The 21,210-nt window shown below is 40.7% G+C and overlaps 1 protein-coding gene across 15 annotated transcripts in view; it reads left to right on the top strand.

Moving 5' to 3' along the window:
- Positions 1–21,210, top strand: part of kcnma1a (potassium large conductance calcium-activated channel, subfamily M, alpha member 1a) — a 913,789-nt gene that overhangs the window by 170,474 nt on the left and 722,105 nt on the right. For 3 of the 15 annotated variants that reach the window (XM_073025436.1, XM_073025444.1, XM_073025445.1), the window contains exon 2: positions 4,411–4,446. The exons of the other annotated variants lie outside the window; for them this stretch is intronic. In XM_073025436.1, the coding sequence (XP_072881537.1) occupies positions 4,411–4,446 (36 nt within the window). The remainder of the gene's footprint in view (positions 1–4,410; positions 4,447–21,210) is intronic. 15 annotated transcript variants of the gene reach the window in all.

The following is a 21,210-nucleotide window of genomic DNA, read 5'->3' as shown; positions in this document are numbered from 1 at the left end:
TCACCTCAAAATTAGGCCCTCCCATATTAGTTGTTTTTGCTCTTGGAAAAATTCTCTGGCTGTCCACTTATCTATACCTCTGACTCTATCAAGTCAGCTTTCATCTTCTTTGGCTCCAAAGAGAAATGACTTAGCTCACTCAACCTTTCCTCATGAGACATTCTCTGTAATCCAGGAAGCATCCTGGTAAATCTCCTCTGCACCCTCTCTGAAGCTTCCACCTATTGAGCCGACAGGAAATAATCAAAATATTCCAAGTATCCCTTCTCCCTTCTCTTATTGCTATTAATTTTTCTTTTCCTTAGCTATTTTTCCTCTCCACACTCAGTCCTGATGAAGGATTTTGACCCAAAGCATTGACAATATCTTTCCTCCCACGAATGCTGCTCAACTGACTGAGTTCCTCCAGTAGATTGTTTGTTGCTCATGATTCCAGCATCAGCAGAGTCTTGTATTTTCAGAAGAATGAGGGGTAACCTCATAAAAACCTATCAAATGTTGAAAGGCCTTGAAAATGTGGATGTGGAGAGGATGTTTCCTATAGTGGGGAGTGAAAGACCAGAAGACACAGCCTTAGAATAAAGGAATATCCTTTTAGAATGGAGATGAGGAGGAATTTCTTTAGCCAGAGAGTGGTGAATCTGTGGAATTCATTACCACAGACGGCTGTGGAGGCCAAGTCATTGGGTATACTTAAGGCAGAGGTTGATTGACTCTGGATTGATCAGGGCATGAAGGGATACAGGGAGAAGGCAGGAGATTGGGCTGAGAAGGAAAATGATTCAGCCATGATGAAATGGCAGAGGAGACTTGATGGGCCAAATGGCCTAATTCTGATCCTATATCTTATGGTCTCTGCCTTTCCTCAATGGGATGTTGGTATTCTGCATGTTAATGTCTTGTCACAAGAGCATCAGAAATAATTTAGTTCAAGTGTTGAATGTTGATATGGGAATAATGTACCTTCTATGCCTGTGGTACAATTGCATAGTGATGAAGTTACTTGTGACTAAATCTCTAAGGACTCCCACTGTGACAATTGTTAATATTAAGTTCAAGTAATTAATTAGATCTGGAATTAAAATATTTTGTATCATTTAGAGTGACCTTGTAAAAATCTATTTGGTTCTCTAATGTTCTTCTGGGAAGAAAATCTTGTGTCCTTTCCCAATCCATTTGATATTCATTCCAGATCCACAGTCAATGTCATGGATTTTTCATTATCTTCACGAACAGACTCAACAAACCTCTCAATCCAAGGGCCTAGGATGTCACATCTATATCCAGTGAATGAAAGAATAAGTAAGATTTTGACCAGTCAGTCAATCATATAGCAGCAACTCAATGCATAAACATCAGAATGGGGGAAGAAATGTGACCTGTGACTTTGGCCGTGGAATGATTGTTGGGGCCAGATGGGATGGTTCGACTATCTCAGAAAATACTGATCATCTGGGATTTTCATGCAAAGCAGTTTCTAGAGTTTACAGAGAATGGTGTGAGAAACAAAAAAAAAATCCAGCGAGTGGCAGTTTTGTGGGCAAAAATACCTTGTTAATGAGAAATGTCAAAGGGAAATGGCCAGATTGGTTTTAGTTGACAGGAAAGTGACAGTAACTACCTGTTGCGTGTTACAACTGTGGTGTGCAGAAAAGCACACCCTGTCAAACCTTGAAGTGGATGGGCTACAGCAGCCGAAGACCTGGAACATGCAGGCATACACTCAGTACAGGAGGTATCTAATGAAGTGCCCACTAAATGTGTATGTACTATGATCATAAATTTACTTTGAAATTTGAACTTTGGTTTTAAATATTTGACTTTATAGCCTCCTTATCTGCTGGTTTAGTGCTTTTAGAGTTCTATGTACATACAGAGTACGGCAGTTTAAAAAATGAAAATTATAGAAATGTTAACAGAAATGGCTGGAAACACTCAGCAGGTCAGGCAGCATCTGTGGAAAGGATAACAGTTATAGTTTTGGGTTGAAAACTATAATATTTAATCAGAACTTTCATCAGTATGTACTGAAAACTTCTAGAATTACAGTATACTAATTACACAGGAAACTCGTCCACTCTGGCATAGGAGACAATTTATAACAAAGCTAATTTTATTCAAACCAAGAATATAAACTGAAACAGAGATGATTTAAGGATATATGTTGTCACTGTGACAATACAGCTTGATTTATCAGCATTTGACGGTGAAGTGGTTTTAAATTAGTCTGAGGTAAAGGAGCGGAGAAAATTTTCTCCAGACAGGTTTACTACAGGAAGAAATTAATTCCGGTTGTGATAGCAGCTTTTTAATCGGGATAATAAACTGATATTAATAATTGAATTGAGTCTCGCTTGTCTCAGGCACTGCAGTATGTGCTGAAACTGCTTCCTGGGATGACATGAAGCTCAAGCTTTAGTAAAAAAAAGCTCCCAAAACCAATATTCGCTGACTTGGAGGGGAACAGACAGATGGCTGTGTATCCCTGTAACTGTTGCCCCTGTCCTTTGGTGGTAGAGGTTATGGATTTGGTAGATGTTGTTGGACTATCTTGGGTGAGTGACTGTGGTGCATTTTGTGGATGGTACACACTATATTCGCTGTGTGCTGGTGCTGGAGGAGATGAACACTTAGAAAGCTGTTAAGTGGGTTGTTTTACCCTGGCTGATGTGTTTTAATGGCAGTTGATGTGTTTTATGGACAGCTGTTAGAACACACTAATCAAACAGGTTGAGTAGTTTTTTCATTTTTACCTTATTTCACTGTTGGAGTTAGAGACATAAAATGCAGGTAGCTATGGTAAACACCCTTGTTTGGGAGCATGTAGATTATTTCTCCTTTTTTAACTAATCTTCCATTTACTGTTTTGCCCAAAAGTGGTTTGACCTGCTATTCAGATCAATAACCTATCTCCTGACTGGTTGAAAGCTGAGTTTACTGTTTTGTTCTTAGGCCTATCAGGTGACTTGTTACAAGCCCGTGTATAAATTAAGTTCAGAAAATGAACATTGTGCACCAGAGGAATAGTTTCCTCTGTTGTATGTTTTTAACAAATACAGTGTGAATTTAATCTCACCATGTCAATAGTCAGTTCACTAATCTAAAATACAGAGATGGCTTCACTGTAAACAGATACCTGGGTCACTAAGGAGGTGTCTAGAAACCCTCCTCCCAAAGGCAAACCTGGCCTAGTATCTCTCCATGTCCCCACCTTTCTTCTCCCCTGGACTGTTGCCATTCTCCTTTCCCAAGACCCACCCTCCCACCCCGTGCCCTGCCCTTCCTCTTCACTTTGATCCCAACATTCTCCCTCCTATTCTTCAGAGAAGATTAGCTCTATTTGTCACATGTATATCGAAACCTCGAAACATACAGTGAAATGCATTGCTTATGTCAATGACCAACCCAGACTGTTGGGGCAGCCCGCAAGTGTCTCCTTGCTTTCAGTACCAGCACAGCATGCCTACAACTAGCTAACACTAACCTGTACGTCTTTGGAATGTGGGGAAATACTGGAGGAAACCCACATGATAACAGGAAGAACATGCAAACCCCTTACTGACAGTAGCAGAAAATGAACCCCAGTTGCTGGTACTAGAAAGGAATGCACTAATCGCTGTGCTGCTGTACCATCCTCCACCTCTCCTTCGCCCCTTCCCCCTTCCAACAACTCTCCTTCATCCTGCATTGCTCACTGTTTACCGTCTCTTTCCTTGCAGTGATATCCCTTTTCCTACCCAACACCATTTCTATTATCCTATTTATAATGGTGAAATGGTGGTTTTAATGGGTAGTTGATCAAGAGATCTGTGCAAATGATCTGTCAACAGAAGTTAGAATTTCACCATTAAATCACTTGAAATACTACGTCTGGAATTATAAAGACCATGCACTACATACAAAATGCTGGAGGAGTGAGGGTCACTAGCGAAAAAAACTAAAGATTTATTGCAGAAATTAACCAGAACAACTAACAAGAGCTCAAGCAAACTGAAATCACTCACGATACACAGAAGTATGCGGTCTGAGTTTCACCAGGAAAGGAATCCCAACGACTGAGCAAAGAGGGGTTGGATTCCCTCCTGAAATACACCCTGGGGCAAGTAGGAATTCAGCATCAATCAGACAGCCAGGTGTCCAGATGAAGCAATAATCCCCAAAGCCAATAAATACAATGTAAGACATTGAAAATACCACGCTAATTAAATTGCCTGAAATTGAATAAAAGTGATAAATCCCATGATACCAAATGAGACACCTGCAAAACAAAGTGAAAAAACCAGAGCTGGTCCAAAAATAAACAATTAGAACGTAAAAGGTAAACAATCCAAAGAACACCACATACCCACAAGGTGACAGTGAGAAAATACAATCCATGTACTAACTGAAAAAAAATCTCTCTTCTTTTAGAAACCTCCCCTGGTTGTGACAGGAGGAACTCAGAAGGTAAGGCAGCATCTAAGGAAAGGAATAATCAGTCGATGTTTTGGACCGAGAATATTGACGGTGCATTCTCTTCAAAAGATCCTACCTGACCTGCTGAATTCCACCAACCCCCCCCCCCAGCATACAATATAAATCTCATACTGTCCAAGAAGTTATGGGACTGTGATTAAAAACTTCATCTGATTTATCACTATCCAGATAGTAAATTGCAATGCCGACATTGTCATGACCACATCTGTGTCTGGCCACTGACAGCTGGTCATTCATAACTGCTCTCAGTAGAAACCTTGTAAGCCATTATATTAATCTTCTCCATGGCTGAGGTACCTACATCCCCAAGTGAACAAAGAAAACTCCTTAATAGTATTCCTGGAAGAGTGCATACTGATTGTATTGATGGCTCAGTGTTACAGTTGCACTAATCGGCCATTTGGATGCCTAATGTTGGATAGCTTTATTAAACGATGACTAAGCGACGTCTCTGGAGAGTTGAAATAGTGCTGATTCTGGCATCTAGGAAGTAAGCCTCTAGACACTCTTCAATTAAATGAATTAGGGTGATTCAGTGTTATTTTGTATCAAAGATTGATGAGAATATACCTGGAATTGTGTACAAAGCTGCAATTCTTGATTACTATTATGGAAAGACAATGCAGAATCAATAGCACTAATAACTCTTGCTTAAATTGGGAGTAATTAGAGCAATATATATTCTGTTTTATCTCACGGAGAAATGGCGAGGTTTCCTTACAGTAAACTGGGTATAAACATGCATTTGCCATGGATAATAAATATTGGTCCTGAACTATATAGGAAGACACATTGATTGTATCCTTTCGAATGGCATTACTAAGAAATGCAAATGATGGTTCTCTAATTTTCAGTATTACTGTTGATTATTCCCAGTGTTCGATTGTCTAAATTCTTATCTGCTCTAATTCCTCCAGTCCTATGCAACACACACAAAACTCTGGAGGTACTCAGCAGGTCAGGCAGCATCAATGGTGGGAAATAACCGGTTAACATTTTGGACCGAGACCCTTCATCGGGACTCTGCCTGAGACGTCTTGGCCCAAAACATTGGCTGCGCCTTTAAGTCCTTAGATGCTGCCTGACCTGCTGAGATCCCCCAGCATTTTGTGTACATTGCTCAAGATTTCCAGCAATGGCAGAATCTTTTGTGTCCTCCAGACCTATCACAGCTTTGTTTTTTTGTGGTGTTCAAGATAAACTGGAGATGAAGAAGCGTGGAAAAGATATACATCTGTATCTGCTTTTACCCCATAAAATACTCATTAAAAACTGTTTCTTCACACTTTATGATAACTTTACTCATTTGCGTCTGTAACCCGAGTGCAGGTTTTGATTTCATTGCATTATACACACAGATGATGATGTCCTCACAATGATCTTTCCAGCCTTATCAGAAGGTGGTATTGGTTTATTATTGTCACATGTACCAAAATGTAGTGAAAAGCTTTGTCTGCATTTCGTTCATACATAGAACACTGAGGTAGAACAAGGTAAAACAATAACAGTGCCACCAACATCCCAGCATAGATGCTGCCTGACGAACTGAGTTCCTCCAGAATTTTGTGTGTGCTGCGTAGGATTGGAGGAATTTGAGCTGATGAGAATTTAGACAGCCGAACACCGGGAATTATCAACAGTAGTACTGAAGGGATACAATCAGTATGCGTTCCGGTATCGTTCAGGACCAATATTTTTTATCCACGGCAAATGCATTTTTATACCTAGCTTACTGCAAAGAACCCCTTGCCATTTCTCTGTTAGGTGTGTAACAGTTGCAGAGAAAGTGCTGAGCAAGTAAATGATAAAGTGCAGGATCATAGTGAGGTGGATTGTGAGGTCAAGAGTCCATCTTATCGTGCCAGAGCTCCATTTAAGAGTCTTGATAACAATGGGATAGAAACTGTCCTTGAACCTGGTGGTTCGTTCTTTCAGGCTTTTGTATCTTTTGCCCGAAGGAAGAGGGGAGAAGGGAGAATGTTTAGGGTGGGTGACGTTTTGGATTATGTTGGCTACTTTACTGAGGCAACAAGAAGTGTAGGCAGGAGTCCACAGAGGGGGAGGCTGACTCCAGTAATGTGCTGAGCTGTGTCCACAATACTATGCAGTTTCTTGCAGGCATGTGCAGAGCAGTGGTTATACGAAGCTAAGTTGTTATGCACCTGGGCAGAATGCTATGTCAATTGGTAAGGGTTGATGTTGGGATATGTCTAATTCCTTTAGCTTCTCGTGGCCATAGAGGTGGTGGTGAGCTTTCTACGGCCACGGGAAGCCATAGAAAGGTTACTGTTGATGTTCACTCCGAGGAACTTGAAACTCCAAACCCTCTCAACCTCAGCACCATTGATTTAGGCAGGAGCATGTACAGAGTAAAATGCATTTATTCTGGAATTAATTTTTATTGTCTGGGGCCTTGGAACCTGAAATATATCTGGTTACTTTGTAAAATAGATTTAGAAATTTAAAGCAAGATTAAAAAGTTGGCACAACATTGGGGGCTGAAGTGCTGTACTATGATGTTATATTCTATATTCTATTTTCAAGATAGTATATGGTGACATATAGATACTTAGATAATAAATTTACTTTGAACTTTGAACAATTTTGCAATAAGGTTAAGCATGTCACTAATTTAACATAACAATATGAATTAATTGCACTTAATTAATATTGAGTAAATGTCTTATAAAGGAGCTTGCTAATTTGTGCTGCAAGGAGCCAACTTCTTTGAATTGAGAAAGGTTCATTACACACAATTTTCCCTTTTAAATGAGGATCCAATTTCAGTCTTAGTAAAATTCTTCCCCCATCGGAATGAGGAATTGTCACTAAGTGGAGTCAATGGAGTAACAGGCTTATGATGCAGAGTGAATGGTTTCTCTCTTGGGGGAAGCAAGAGCATTGGGCATATTCTGAAAATAAGAGGTTGCCAATTTAAAGCATAATTTCTTCTTAGAGGCTGCGAATCCCTGAAATTCTCGACCCAAGGTCTGTGGAGGCTAAGTTATCGATTGTGTGTTCAGCTGGGAGTGGAGAGTGGAGGGTTATGGACGACAAGTAAGGATGTAAATCTGAGGCTGAGATCAGATGAGCTGTGATCTTTCTGAATGGCACAGCAGATTGGAAGGGTGTACAGCTGATCCCTACTCTTGTTTCAGATCTCATGACAACGTTACATGCAGGAGTACTGCCGAGCACACAAACTTGAGAGCTGTCAGTGCTAAATATCAGATGAGAGAGAATATGATTGAAGTGTCTCACCCCTGCCGGTTACTTTGCACAAAAAAATTGGATTTGTTTTTGTTTGTTCCCATTGTGTTCTTTCATGTAATGATTGTATTTAATTTATATTTCTGCTGATTATAAGTGCCTGTGGCACTGGTGCCAGTATGTTTTTTATTGCTCTGTGCATATGTATATTTGTGCATGTGACAAGGAACTCAGCTTTAACCCTTTGATATGCAATCCTTTGGTAAGATACAGAATTCAGACAAGAATTTGGCTCAAAACCAAAGGCCTACAATTTCTGATTCTCACTGTTATAATTTTACACAATCACACAGCACAGAAACTACCTTTCCATAGGCTGACTCCCTGGCAGGTAACAACAACCAGCTACGGTAGCGGAGCTGGTAGAACACTATTGTTACAGCTTAGGGCATTTCAGAGCTTGGAGTTCAATTCTGATGCCCTCTCTAAGGAGTTTGAATGTCCTCCCCGTGAACTGCGTGGGTTTCCTTCCAGTGCTCAGGTTTAGCAAATAACCTTTGGGAATCTGGAAGGTTGAAAAGATGTTTGTTTATGGGGCAGCAACAGCTTGTATTGCTCAGTCCTTTGTGATGTAATACAGCTTGATTTTGACTGAATTTGGTCACCAGTGGTAGATGTGGGTTCAATTGTAACACTGAAAAGAAGTTTGGATAGGTACATGAATGAGGGACATGGTCTGAGTGCAGTAGATGGAACTAGGCAGAAAACCAAACTGGCACAGGCATGATGGGGAATAAAGGCCTAATTCTGTACTGTAGTACTCTCTGACTCTAATAGTCTGGTTTCAACAGCCCTCTAGGGTGGAGAATTCCAAGAATCGCCATCTTCTGTGAGAAGAAATGTCAGTATATCTGCATTTTAAATAACTGGCCCCATATTTGATAACCAAATCCCCTTGTTGGAGACTCTCTCCCTCACCAGTGATGACATCTGACATCAATCTGTCATGTCTACTTAGGAACTTATATGAATATGGGTTTAAATAAAATCATCCCTCATTCACCTAAATTCCAAAGAATACAGATCAAAATTACAGAGCATTCATATGAGGACAAGCTTCTCATCCCAGGAATTAGCCTGGAGAATCTCCTTTGTACCATCTCCAAAACTGTGCACAGTACCCGAGGTGTGGCCTCATCAAAACAAGTGTAACAAACTTCCCTCATTGTTACTCACCTTTATTAGAACCAGAAACAAAGCACTGTGCAAAAGCGTTAAAGGGTAGTTGTACTCACTTCTTTGTCCATCAATAATCACTGTTCAAGGATCAAGGATCAACTTTATTCACCATAAGCATTTTCTTGTATAAGGAATTGGTCAGCGTGCAACATGCAACAATAAACAGCAACAGCCAATAATTATAAAGTATGAAGAATTATATTAAAAAAAAGTTAGGAATTCAAGTATGGATATGGAATAAAATGTTCATAAATACCAGCAGGTATTTACAATGTAAAAAGCATTATAAAATGTGGTTTAAATTGTTCATGCAGTTCACTGATGGGGCTGATAGTTAGAGGGGGTTGGGTGTGGCTAATTAGAATGGTTGATCAGATTAAATGCCTGGGGCAAGAAACTTTTAAGATGGCATGATGGTTTTGTTTTAACAGACCTATAGCACTTCCGAGAAGGGAGCTTTAGGAAGAGAAGTTTGGTGGGTGGGTAGTGTCCGCAATTATTTTCTTCCTTCTGTGTCCTGGACATAGACAAGTCCTGTAAAGATAGAACAAACGTAAATGCAGTATTAGGTGGAGACTGTTTAGCACAAACTGTTTCAGATTTCAGATAGAGATTCGTTTATCACATATACCAAATGTACTTAGTTGCCACTTTATTAGGTTCACCTGTACACCTGCTCATTTATGGGCAGTTATCTAATCAGCCAATCATGTGGCAGCAACTCGATTATATAAAAGCATGCAGACATGGTCAAGAGGTTCAATTGTCGTCCAGACCAAACATCAGAATGAGGAAGAAATGTGAGCTAAATAACTTTGACTGTGGAATGATTGTTGGTGTCAGAGTGGTTTGAGTATCTCAGAAACTGCTGATCTCTTGGGATTTTCACACACAACAGTTTCTAGAGTTTTCAGAGAATGGTGCTAAAAAACAAAAAAAAAACATCCAGAGAGCAGCGGTTCTGTGGGTGAAAACACCTTGTTAGTGAGAGAGGTCAGAGGGGAATGGCCAGGAAAGCGACAGTGACTCAAATAACCACGTGTTACTGTAGTGGTGTGCAGTTACAACAATGTCAAACTTTAAAGAGAATGGGTCACAGCAACAGAAGACCATGAATATACACTCAATGGCCACTTAATTAGGTACAGGAAGTACCTATTAAAGTGTCCATTGTGTGTACAATGTAATGTTACATTTGCATTAACAACCAACACACCTAAGGATATGCTGGGAGCAAGGGTCACCACACATTCTGGCACCAATGTAGCATGCCCACACTTTTCAACAGAGCAACACAAGCAGCAGCAAATATTGTTGATCAATCATGATTTCCTCAAATGGAAATTTTGAATAACATTATGCATCATTTTCTGTCATTTTCACAGGTTACAATTAAGTAACCTGGTATTTAATCTTGTCAAACTTGACATTGAAGGCTTGAACTGCACCATTTTGCTGAAGCCATTACATCTGACTGTATAGTTCATAGTTCAAAAAGTTCATAGTAATTTTTTAAATCAAAGTACATATTTGTCATCATATACAACCTGGAGATTCATTTTCTTGCAGGCATACTCAATAAATCCACAATAGATTAATAACCATAATAGAATCAATGAAAGACCATATCAACTGGGCATTCAAGCAGTGCACAAACTGTACAAATATAAAAAAAGAGAATTAATAATAAATAAATACTCAGTGAATATCGAGAACGTGAGATGAATCCTTGAAAGTGTTGTGGGAACATTTCAGTGATGGGGCAAGTGAAGTTGAGTGAAGTGATCCCCTTTAGTTCAAGAGCCTGGTAGCTGAGGGATAATAACTGTTCTGGAACCTAGTGGTTTGAGTCCTTTCTGATGGCAACAGTGAGAAGAGAGCATGACCTGGGTGGTGGGATCTCTGATGATGATGTTGCTTTCCTGTGACAATGCTCCATGTAGATGTGTTCAATGCGGCTTTACCCATGATTGACTGGGCTGTATCCACTACTTTTTGTGGCATTTTCCATTCAAGGTTATTGGTGTTTCCACACTAGGCTGTGATGCAGCCAGTCAATATACTCTCCACCACACATCTATAGAGGTTTGTCAGTGATTTGGATGACATGCCAAATCTTAAGGAAGTAGATGCACTGCCGTGCTTTCTTCATAATTGCACTTATGTACTGGGCCCAGGACGGATGCTCTGATAACACTGCGGAAAAACTCTCCACCTCTGATTTGTGATGTGGACTGGCACTGGTGTCCTCCTCCTGAAGGCAAAAGTTAGACATTTGGTCTTTCTGACATTGAGTAGGAGGTTGTTGTTGTGGCACCACTCAGCCAGATTTTCAAGCTCCCTGCTATATGCTGATTCATCACCATGTTTGATTCGGCCTATGACAGTGGTGTCATCAGCAAACTTGAATATGGCATTGGAGCTGCACTGAGCCAGACAGTGATAAGTATAAAGCGAGCAGAGCAAGGGGTTAGCCACACAGCCTTGTGGTGTACCTGTGCTGATGGAGATTGTGGAGGAAGCGTTGTTGCCAATCCAAACTGACTGGGGTCTGCAAGTGAGGAGTTCCAGGATCCTATTGCACAATGATGTATTGAGACCATGGTCCTGAAGCTTATCGATTAGTTTTGAGCAGAAGGGAGTATTGAATGTCGAACAGTGGTTGACAAAGAACATCCTCGATTTATGCATCCAGGTGTTCCAGGGTTGAATGAAGAGCCAATGAACTGGATTCTGCTGCAGGCCTGTTGCGCTGGTACGCAAACTGGAGTGGCTTTTCAGGCAGGAGTTGATATGTTTCATCACCAACCTCTCACAAAACATCTTCACTGTGGATCTAAGTGCTACTGGACGATAGTCATTGAGGCTGGCTACCACTTTCTTCTTAGGCACCGGTATAAGTGAAGTCTGCTTGAAGCAGCTGGTTAAAGTTGTCAGTGAACACTCCAGCCAGTTGACCAGCAAGGGTCTTTAGTTCTTGGCCAGGGTTGGAGGTTATAGTGGGTTCACCCTCCTGAAGGGTGCTCGCATGACTGCCTCAGAGATCGAAATTACGGGATCATCGGTGGGGGGTGGGGGGCTGTTGGAGTTTTGTGATGGCTCCTCTGTGTTTTGACAGTCTCTGCTCAAACCTCAAAGAGAAACCTAGTGTAGTTTTTGATACGGCCATTTGTCACTTTGGGATATTTGCCTCAGCTCTGGTGTCAAAGCATGCTTGTATTGCTGACCAGCTTGTTGTCACCTCCTGTGCAAGATTAAATAATGGGATGTCTTACATCCGATCCAGCTTACGGCCTGGTATGTGTCAAGCTCCCTTTTCTCTGGGTGATTTGTTGGAGGCAGTGAGTCATTGTTACACAGTGAGAAATGAGCTGATTCCATTTTAGCTTGGGAGAGGATGAATGGTGTTGGTTAACATTACTTTGAAGCATTGTGATTTTGTTTTCCTGAAACCTTCTATAGTCTTTGAAATGGGAACTTCAGCTATTTGCCTTGTGTGTATGTTGAAATGTCTGAAACATTCTCACATCCGTCAAGGGCTATGTAATTTTTAAAAAAAAGGTGATTTGCTGATGTTTATAAATTTAATTTGCAATTAAATTAAATTATTTTAAATTATACATAAATGTATATATTCTGAATGGTCCATGAACTCATGGCAACTACCTCACTATAGAACAGAGAACATTACATCACAGTGCAAGTCCTTCAGCCCACAACGTTGTGCCAACATTTTTATTTTTATTTTTCTTATAGGCCCTACTGGCCCTTTGAGCCACACTGCTCATCAATCCTCGACAACCCCAATTTAACCCTAACCTAATCACAGGACAATTAATTAAAAACCAATTAATCTACCCAGTATATTTTTAGATTGCAGGAGGAAACCAGAGCACCCGGAGAAAACCCATACATTCCCCAGGGAAAGCATAAAGACTCCTTACAGAAGATGTTGGAATTGAGCTCTGAACTTGGATGCCCCAAGCTGTAATAGCAATGCACTAACTGCTTTGCTACTGTGGCACCCGTATCTATTCTAAGATCAATCTAACCCTTCCTACCTACATAGCCTGCCATCTTTCTGTTATCCAGGTATCTATCTACAAAGTTCTTAAATGCCCCTAATGTATCTAACTCTGCCTTGTACTAGCCATTTCCATCCTGGGAAAGAAGTCTCTGGTTGTGCTGTCTGTCTATGCCTCTTATTAGCTTGTACACCTCTATTAAGACACTTCTCATCCTTCTTTGCTACAAAGAAGAGAAGCCCTGGCTCATAGAGCCTGCCTTAATAAGACATACTCTCTAGTTTAAACAGCAACTTGATAAATCTCCTGTGCATCCTCTCTATAAAGTTTTCACATCCTTCCTATAATGAAGCAACCACAAATGAACACAGTATTCCAAGGGTGGTCTAACCAGAGATTTATAAAGCTGCAATATTACCCCTTGCCCTACATTACTCATTTCATGTGTTGATCTCTTTTTGCACAGGTTATTTATTTTTTATATATTTTCTTATGAATTGCAATGTGCTGCTGCAACAAAACTACACATTTTGTGGGGTCTTTGTGTTTTGGAACAAATTTCATGGCATACGTCTGTGATAGTGAAACTGATCCTGATTCTGTAATAACTTTCAAAAAATATTGGAGGTACTCAGCAGGTCAGGTCAGTGCTGAAGAAAGGTTTCAGCATGAAACGTCGACCTCTTGTTACTTTCCATAGATACTGCCTGATCTGCTGAGTTCTTCCAGCACTTTGTCTGTGTTACTCTGGACTTCCAGCATCTTCTGAATCTCATGCATTTCTGATTCTGTGAACTTAATTTAGGAAAGAAGAACTCAGTTGGAGTATGTTAAGGGAGTGACACAAGGAAAAGGAAAGTGATTTTAGAAGCAAATCATGAGTAAAATGTGAAGCTTCAGTTATTTATCTTACTAACCTGTATTGAACTCCGCCATAGATGGTCCCAGGCCCAGCTGTGAAAGAAGGAGAATTGGGCATGGGGCTAGCAACCCCATCATGTAAAAGCCCAGTGCTATGGAAAACTCATCTCTTATCCCTGGGAGAGGGAAGATCTTTGCTTGGAAGATATATGAAGTTGTGTGGTGGAAGTCAAAAGTCCATGGAAGTCACAGGGCTAATCAGCCTTCTAGCATTTATTTCAAGAGGTCTAGAATACAAGAGCAGGGATGTGATGCTGTGGCTTTATAAGACACTGGTGAGGCCTCACCTTGAGTGTTGTGAACAGTTTTGGGCTCCTCATCTAGGAAAAGATGGGCTGACATTGGTGAAAGTTCAGAGGAGTTTCAGAAGGATGGTTTTAAGAATGAAAGGGTTATCATTACCAAGAACGTTTTATATATCTGGGTCTGTCCTCGCTGGAATTTAGGATGGGGGGTGGGATCTCATTGAAACCTTTAGAATGTTGAAAGGCCTAGACAGACTAGATGTGGAAAGGGTGTCTAGAACAAGAGGGCACAGCCTCAGTATAGAGGGGTGTCCATTTTAAACAGAGGTGCAGAGAAATTTCTTTAGCCAGAGGGTGGTGAATTTGTGGAATTTGATTACCACAGGCAGCTGTGGAGGCTAGGTCATTGGGTGTATTTAAAGCAGAGCTTGATCAGTTCTTGACTGGACACGCCATCAAAGGTTACGTGGAGAAAGCTGGGGAGTGGGCTGAGGAGGGGTAAAAAAGATCAGCCATGATTGAAAGGTGGAGCAGACTCGATGGGCCAAATGGCCTAATTCTGCTTCTATCTTATGGTCTTCTGGTCTAACATCTGGGGACCACCACCAAACTGGCCTAGGACTGAGGACTCTGGTGAGCTGCTCTCAGCAGTGGGGTGATGAGGCTTAAGAAGAAGATGAAACTTAATTTCCATTACAGTTATTAATACACAGTCACTGTTATGGCCAACATTGCTGTAAATTGGATCTCATGCTTACCTGCTCTAAAACCCACCCCTAATGAACCACAACATAATTTCCTGTTTGTGCAGTACAGTATTTGGAGATGTGTTTTAGATGTCTGAGCAAACCCTCTTCGTTGATATTTTGCTGCTAACATTTCTATAGGCTGTTCACCATGTAGTCCTTGTTCATTGCAAAGGAAAGGTTGTTTATTAGCAGATGATGGGCTGAATGGCCTAATTCTGCTTCTATGTCTTATGATTTTATTATTGTAATTTGTACTGAGGTTCATGAAATGCTTTATACATTGAAGGTCCTTTGTCTCTGACAGTGTTAAGGGTTTCCTTCATCATGTCAATAGCTTCCTTTTGATTTTCACTCCTGTCAGTCATGCAAGTCGCAGGTGGAGATTTAGGAATACCATCACAATCTCATGTAGAAGGAACCTTCATTGCTGCTTCTGTAATAATTTTGTTGTACTAGTCAGGGTTGTTAGCCTTGAGCTGAACCCCCCGAACCTGGAGGACTGGTGAACCACTCTTAGTCTGGTCTTTCCTCTTCGACCTGTTTGGCAAGGGTGACCCTACCAAGAGCCAAAGCATAAAGCCCTGACTCCAGCCAGCATCGCTGTCTGGGTCATTGAGGCACACAAGCCTCTAAACCACAACAAAATTGTGGCCCTCTTGGAAGTGAAAGAGAACCGAATGCAGAATACACTGTTGCAGTTACAGAGGAAGTGCAGGGCAGGCAGACAGAGTGTGGAAGACAAAATGCAAAAGTGACTGAACAGATGGATTTATTCAGGCCATACCCAATAATCAGGTTTAAATGCCATTGAATGTCAAGGGTACATTTTTGTTATCTCTTGTTGGAGATGGTCAATGCTTGCATTTTTTATAAGATTAATGTTATATGACAATTTTCAGGCCATGCCTGAATGTTTTCTCATTCTTGTTGCATGTGGGTTGCTATAATTCATTTGCTGAGTAGTTGTTATTGAATTGAGCAGTATTAAGTCGTCGACAAGCATCCACACCTCTGGCCTTACGATGGAAGAAAGATAATCGATAAGGTCAAGCCTCGGACGCCTCTGTGAGAAACTCCCACTGTGATGTCCTTGGGGCTTGTGGATGATAGCACTCTTACAATGATCTTTGTTTGTGTGAGATATAACTCCAGTGTGTGGAGTATTGTTCCTTTGATGAGTATTGACTACAATTTCACCTGTGTGCTGCCTGTGTTTTGAAGGTTGTCGTTTTCATCTCACTTCTGGAATCCAGCTCTCTAGTCCATGATTGGATCATATCTGGATCTGAGTGGTCCTGTTGAAACCCGAGTTAGGAGTAGATAAATCAATTATTTGTGAGTAATTGCCTCTTGACAGCACTGTCCCTATTTTGCTGGCGGTTGAACGTAGGTTGTTTAATCGTTACTGTATTTATCCTGCATTTCTTTGTGAAAGCGTATATACCTGGACAGATATCCATGTTGTAATTAAAGAGTTAAACACCAGACAAATTAAATCCACCCGTTGACCTACATGGCACTTCATCATTTGGGACCTTTTTCATGTATAATTTGAATTTCTATTTGGAGTCTGTTCAGTGACTCTTTACTAATCCTAACACTAGTACATGGGCCAAATATATTCCAGGGAGCAGGTCAAGGAATGTGAAGGCAAAGGAAGCAGGAACAATCCCCTTGCCCCTTCCCCTCCATAACACTAATGGACTGAGATTGTTCATGCCCTTGCCGTGAAATGTTAAGGATGTGCACAGATGCCCTCCAAGAAGATGAAATATTAAATGCATTCCTAAATCCTCCTCCATATAAATAAAATATATCTACAGAAGGAGGGTGACTGGCTTGGATATTATGTGCACAAGGAATGTTGAAAGTTTTAAAAACTCTGGTTCTGCCGTATTTGGGATAGTGTCCAATTCAAGTCACTATGATGCTGGAAGGATGTGGAAGTTTTGGAAGGGATACAATAAAGATGAATGGTTCCAGGGATAAAGGTGTTCAAGTACAACTTATTCTGGAGATATACCCAGAAAATGCTGATGCACCGCAGCAGGTCAGGCAGCATTTATGAAAATGAGTTAACAGTCAATGTTTTGGGTTGAAACCCTTCATCAGGACTGGAAAGGCAAGGGAAAGATGCCAGAATGAAGTGGTGGGGGCAGGGGACAAGCTAGAAGCTGATAGGTGAAGCCAGGTGGGTGGGAAAGGTAAATGGCTTTCAGAAGAAGGAATCTGATAGGAGAGGAGAGTGGACCATGAGAGAAAGGGAAGAAGGAGGGGCACCAGGGCTCCAGCTTCTGTGCTCCAACAATTACATGATTTTGGAAGGACAACTCTATCCATGCTTTTGTGATCGACTCACCACATCAACAGCAGGTGGTTATTTCTAGATATATACCAAGACATTTTCTTCCAGACATGTGCACTCATGAAATCTTCCCTGTTTATATGAAATTAAATAATGCTTCTCCAAATTCTAAATTTCATTCATAGTCACTTTTGAAGTCCTTTCATTATCTTCTACTGGAATTCATATGAGCTAAAGGTTGTTGTAGAGACATAGAGCAGTACTGCACAGAAAAGGCCATTTATCCCATCTAGTCTGTGCTGAACTGTTAATTCTGCCTCAGCCCATCAACTTGCACCTGGACCATAGCCTTCCATACCACTTCGATCCATGCAGTTATTCAAACTTACCTTAAATGTTGCAATCAAACACGCATCCACTACTTCCACTGGCAGCTTGTTCCACACTCTAACCACCCTCTGAGTGAAGAAGTTCTCCTTCAGGTCCCTCTTGCTATATTGTCTACTTTGTATTCTTTTCCTTACCTGATCCTTTTTTCAATATTAGCAGAGGTCATTGGTTTAAGGGAACTTGTTGCCTGATATTTTGAAAGTCAAGTAAGTGGCAGTCAGAGGAGAGGCATAGTTTAAACCTCTCCAAAGAGTATACACTCATTGGCCACTTTATCAGGTACATCTGTATGTCTGCGCATTAATGCAAATATCTAATCAGTCAATTATGTGGCAGCAAATCAATACAAAATAAGCGTGCAGACATGGTCAGGAAATTCAGTTGTTGTTAAGACTAAACATCAGCATGGGGAAGAAATGGTATCTAAGTGACTCTGTCCATGGAATGATTGTTGGTGCCAGACGGGGTGGTTTGAGTATCTCAGAAAATGCTGATCTCCTGGGATTTTCATGCACAACAGTCTCTTGAGTTTACAGAGAATGGTGCAAGAAATTAAAAAAAAACATCCAGAGGGTGGCAGTTCTGTCGGCAAAAATGCCTCATTAATGAGAGAGGTCAGACTGGTTCAAGCTTATAGGAAGGCGACTGCAACTCAAATAACCACACATTACAACAGTGGTGTGCAGAAGGGAATTCTGAATGCACAACAAGTCAAAAATTGAAGTGAATGGGCTGCAGTGGCGGAAGACAACAAACATACACTCGGTGGCCACAGTATTTATTAGGTACAGGAGGTACCTAGTAATGTGGCCTCTGTGTACGTATATAGGATAAATGATGATCTACTGAAACTAGTACTGATTGGTGGTGATTGATAGAATTAATGTAATCCGATTATTCACTATCAATGAATGAAGACACAAATTACATTCATTGTCTTCCTCGAGGGCCACTTGCTTCTGGTTATAATCTAAAGAAATCACCTTACACTGGCCACTGGGAAAAGAAAGCCTTGTTTGCATGCATTAATGAAACCTTGACAACCAGGTGTTCTAATACCTAGCTACACCTGTATTGATCTTTGATGCATAAAAGATCATGGAGGTAGGAAGTATTTTCTACTTCATAAAAATACAGCAAGTTAGAAGCATGGAAGAGGAACAGTATGAATGGCTACTGCTGGTTTGAAAGGTTTTTGCTTATTTGTTAGGTTGAAGAAAGTCTGTGGATTAGAGATTGATGGGAAAGGTGAACTATTTCCAGATGTTACTTTATGTGAACATTATATTCCTGTTAACAGCAGGAAATTTTGAGAGTTTCTTTTAAAGGGAGGACCTTCTAATATTTTTGAGTAAAATTCTTTAATACTTTATTTAGTTCTTCACAATTGTCCTTCTTCTGTACTCTACTCGTCATTTCAAAGTTCAAGGTAAATTTATTATAGAAGTCACTCAAATCATATTGATATTCAAGTTCTTGCAGGCATTTACAGGAAAATAAAGAATACTATAGAATTTATATAAAAATTATACATAACAAAGACTAACAAACATCACATGTGCTAAAGAGGACAAATCGTGCAAATAATAATTAAAAGTAAATAAACAATACTGAGAGCACGAGTGTTAGAGTCTTGACAGTGAGTCTATAGATTGTGGTGTCCATTCTGCATTGAGGTGAGTGAAATTATCCATGCTGCTTCAGGAGCCAGATGATTGTAGGGCAATAACTGTTCCTGAACCTGGTGGTGCAGGACATAAGACTCCTGTACCTCCTGCCTGATGATAAGTAGCAACAATAGTGTATGGCCTAGCAGAGCTCCATGTAAATGTGCTCAATTATGGGGAGGCCTTTGCCTGTGATGGACTCAGCTGTATCAACCACTTTTTGACCATGTGATTCCCTGAGGAAAGGTTCTGTCCTGCTCCCTCCATCACCGCTCCAGCTCATGGATGCCAATGGGAGATTATCTATCCTAGATTCCAAACTTAAAGTTAGACAGTTATCTCCTATGCGTGATGTTTCCTAGCAACCACTGTGTATCATTGAACGCTTGCCTAAGTAAATCAGCTGGGGAAAGGGAACTACAGTTACCTCAGTCTGGGATGAAAGGGCCAACAAAATTTAATTTCTTTCCTCAATATTCTCTTTTCTCTCTTGGAGGGAAGACAACATTTTTTCACAATAAACATGACTTTCCCATATTAATCACATGCCTGATTATGAAGACTGGATTGACTACATCTTTTCAGAAATACAGTGACCGTATAAATGTTGACCAAGTTTTGAAACAGGGAAGAGAAGAAATAGGAACGTGGGTAAAGTGTTGTACACATAGGGCCCAAAACATTTTTTGAGGATCTCTACCATTCATCCCACAATCTCTTTGACCTATTACCATCAGGAAGAAGGTGCAAGAGCATCAGGACGAGAACAGCCAGACTGGGTGGCAGCTTCTTCCGTCAGGCAGTGAGAGTAATGAATGCCTTGCCATGACCAAGGTCTCGACACTAGGACAGGGAGCTGTTTACTGTTTCCCTGGGCTGTGCACTACATGAATTTTGAATTATGTTTTATTAACCTATTTCCAATAATATTGTTTTTTATGTGCTGTGTGATATACTTTATGGGTGCATTGTGGTCTGGAGGAATGTTGTTTGGTTGGGTTGTACAGTCAGATGATAAAATCTTGAACTTGAACATTAAACCAAGTGGTCTCTGGAAGCTGACCTGCAGTCCAATCAGATAGTTGGGAAATTGGTTTGTTAGTGCCACATATACCAAGGTCAAGTGAAAGATGGTGCTTCTCATGCTATGCTCACAGATCCTTCCATTACATCAGTGCGTCAAGGCAGATCAAGGAAAAGCAATAACAGAATGCAGAATATCGTGTTACAGTTACAGAGAAAATGCAGGGCAGGTAGATACTGAGGTGCAAGGCCATGCTGAGGTGGATTGTGAGGTCAAGAGTCCATCTTATTTAAATTAGGGGACTGTTCAACAGCAGGATAGAAGCGGTCCTTGAATCTGAGGAAATGGGTGTTCAGGCCTGATGGGAGGAGGGAGAAGGGACGGAGTGGGGGCGAGGTGTCCTTCATCATGTTGGCTGCCTTTCTGAAGCAGCGTAGACAGAGTCCATGGAGGGGAAGCTGGCTTCTGTTATGTGTTGAGCTGTGTTTATAACTTTACAATTTCTCGCAGTCTCGGGTAGAGCAGTTTACAAACCAATCATTATTGATCCAATCTCTGCTTTCCTGCATGATCTGATAACACTAAAAGAAAATCTATGTAACACATTCTTCAACCTCCATAAGGCTCTGAGGGAAATGCCTGCTCCTCCAGCTTTTAAATAGGCACCCTGTTATTCTGAAATAGTGGCACCCTGAACTAGATTCCTCCACAAGGGAGAAATGTCCTCTCAGAGTCTATCCTGTAAAATCACTCAATATTAAGTTTTAAGTACTTTCATTTTCTTGAACTTAATCAAAATAAGTCTATTAGTCATACTAAGTTCATTCATCCCAGGATAAAGAGAGCCAATATAGTCTAAATCATTTAAAAGCCAATGCAGTTAGGCTGAACGTTGGGAAATCTGGCAGCCCTTTCGTAGAGCAAATTCCCAAAATAAACACTAACCTGAATTATGATTA

The sequence above is a fragment of the Hemitrygon akajei genome, chromosome 21 (genome assembly GCF_048418815.1).
Source record: "Hemitrygon akajei chromosome 21, sHemAka1.3, whole genome shotgun sequence".
Classification (NCBI taxonomy): domain Eukaryota; kingdom Metazoa; phylum Chordata; class Chondrichthyes; order Myliobatiformes; family Dasyatidae; genus Hemitrygon; species Hemitrygon akajei.
The sequence above is the reverse complement of the archived record's forward strand: the minus strand, read 5'-3'. Positions and strand labels throughout refer to the sequence as shown.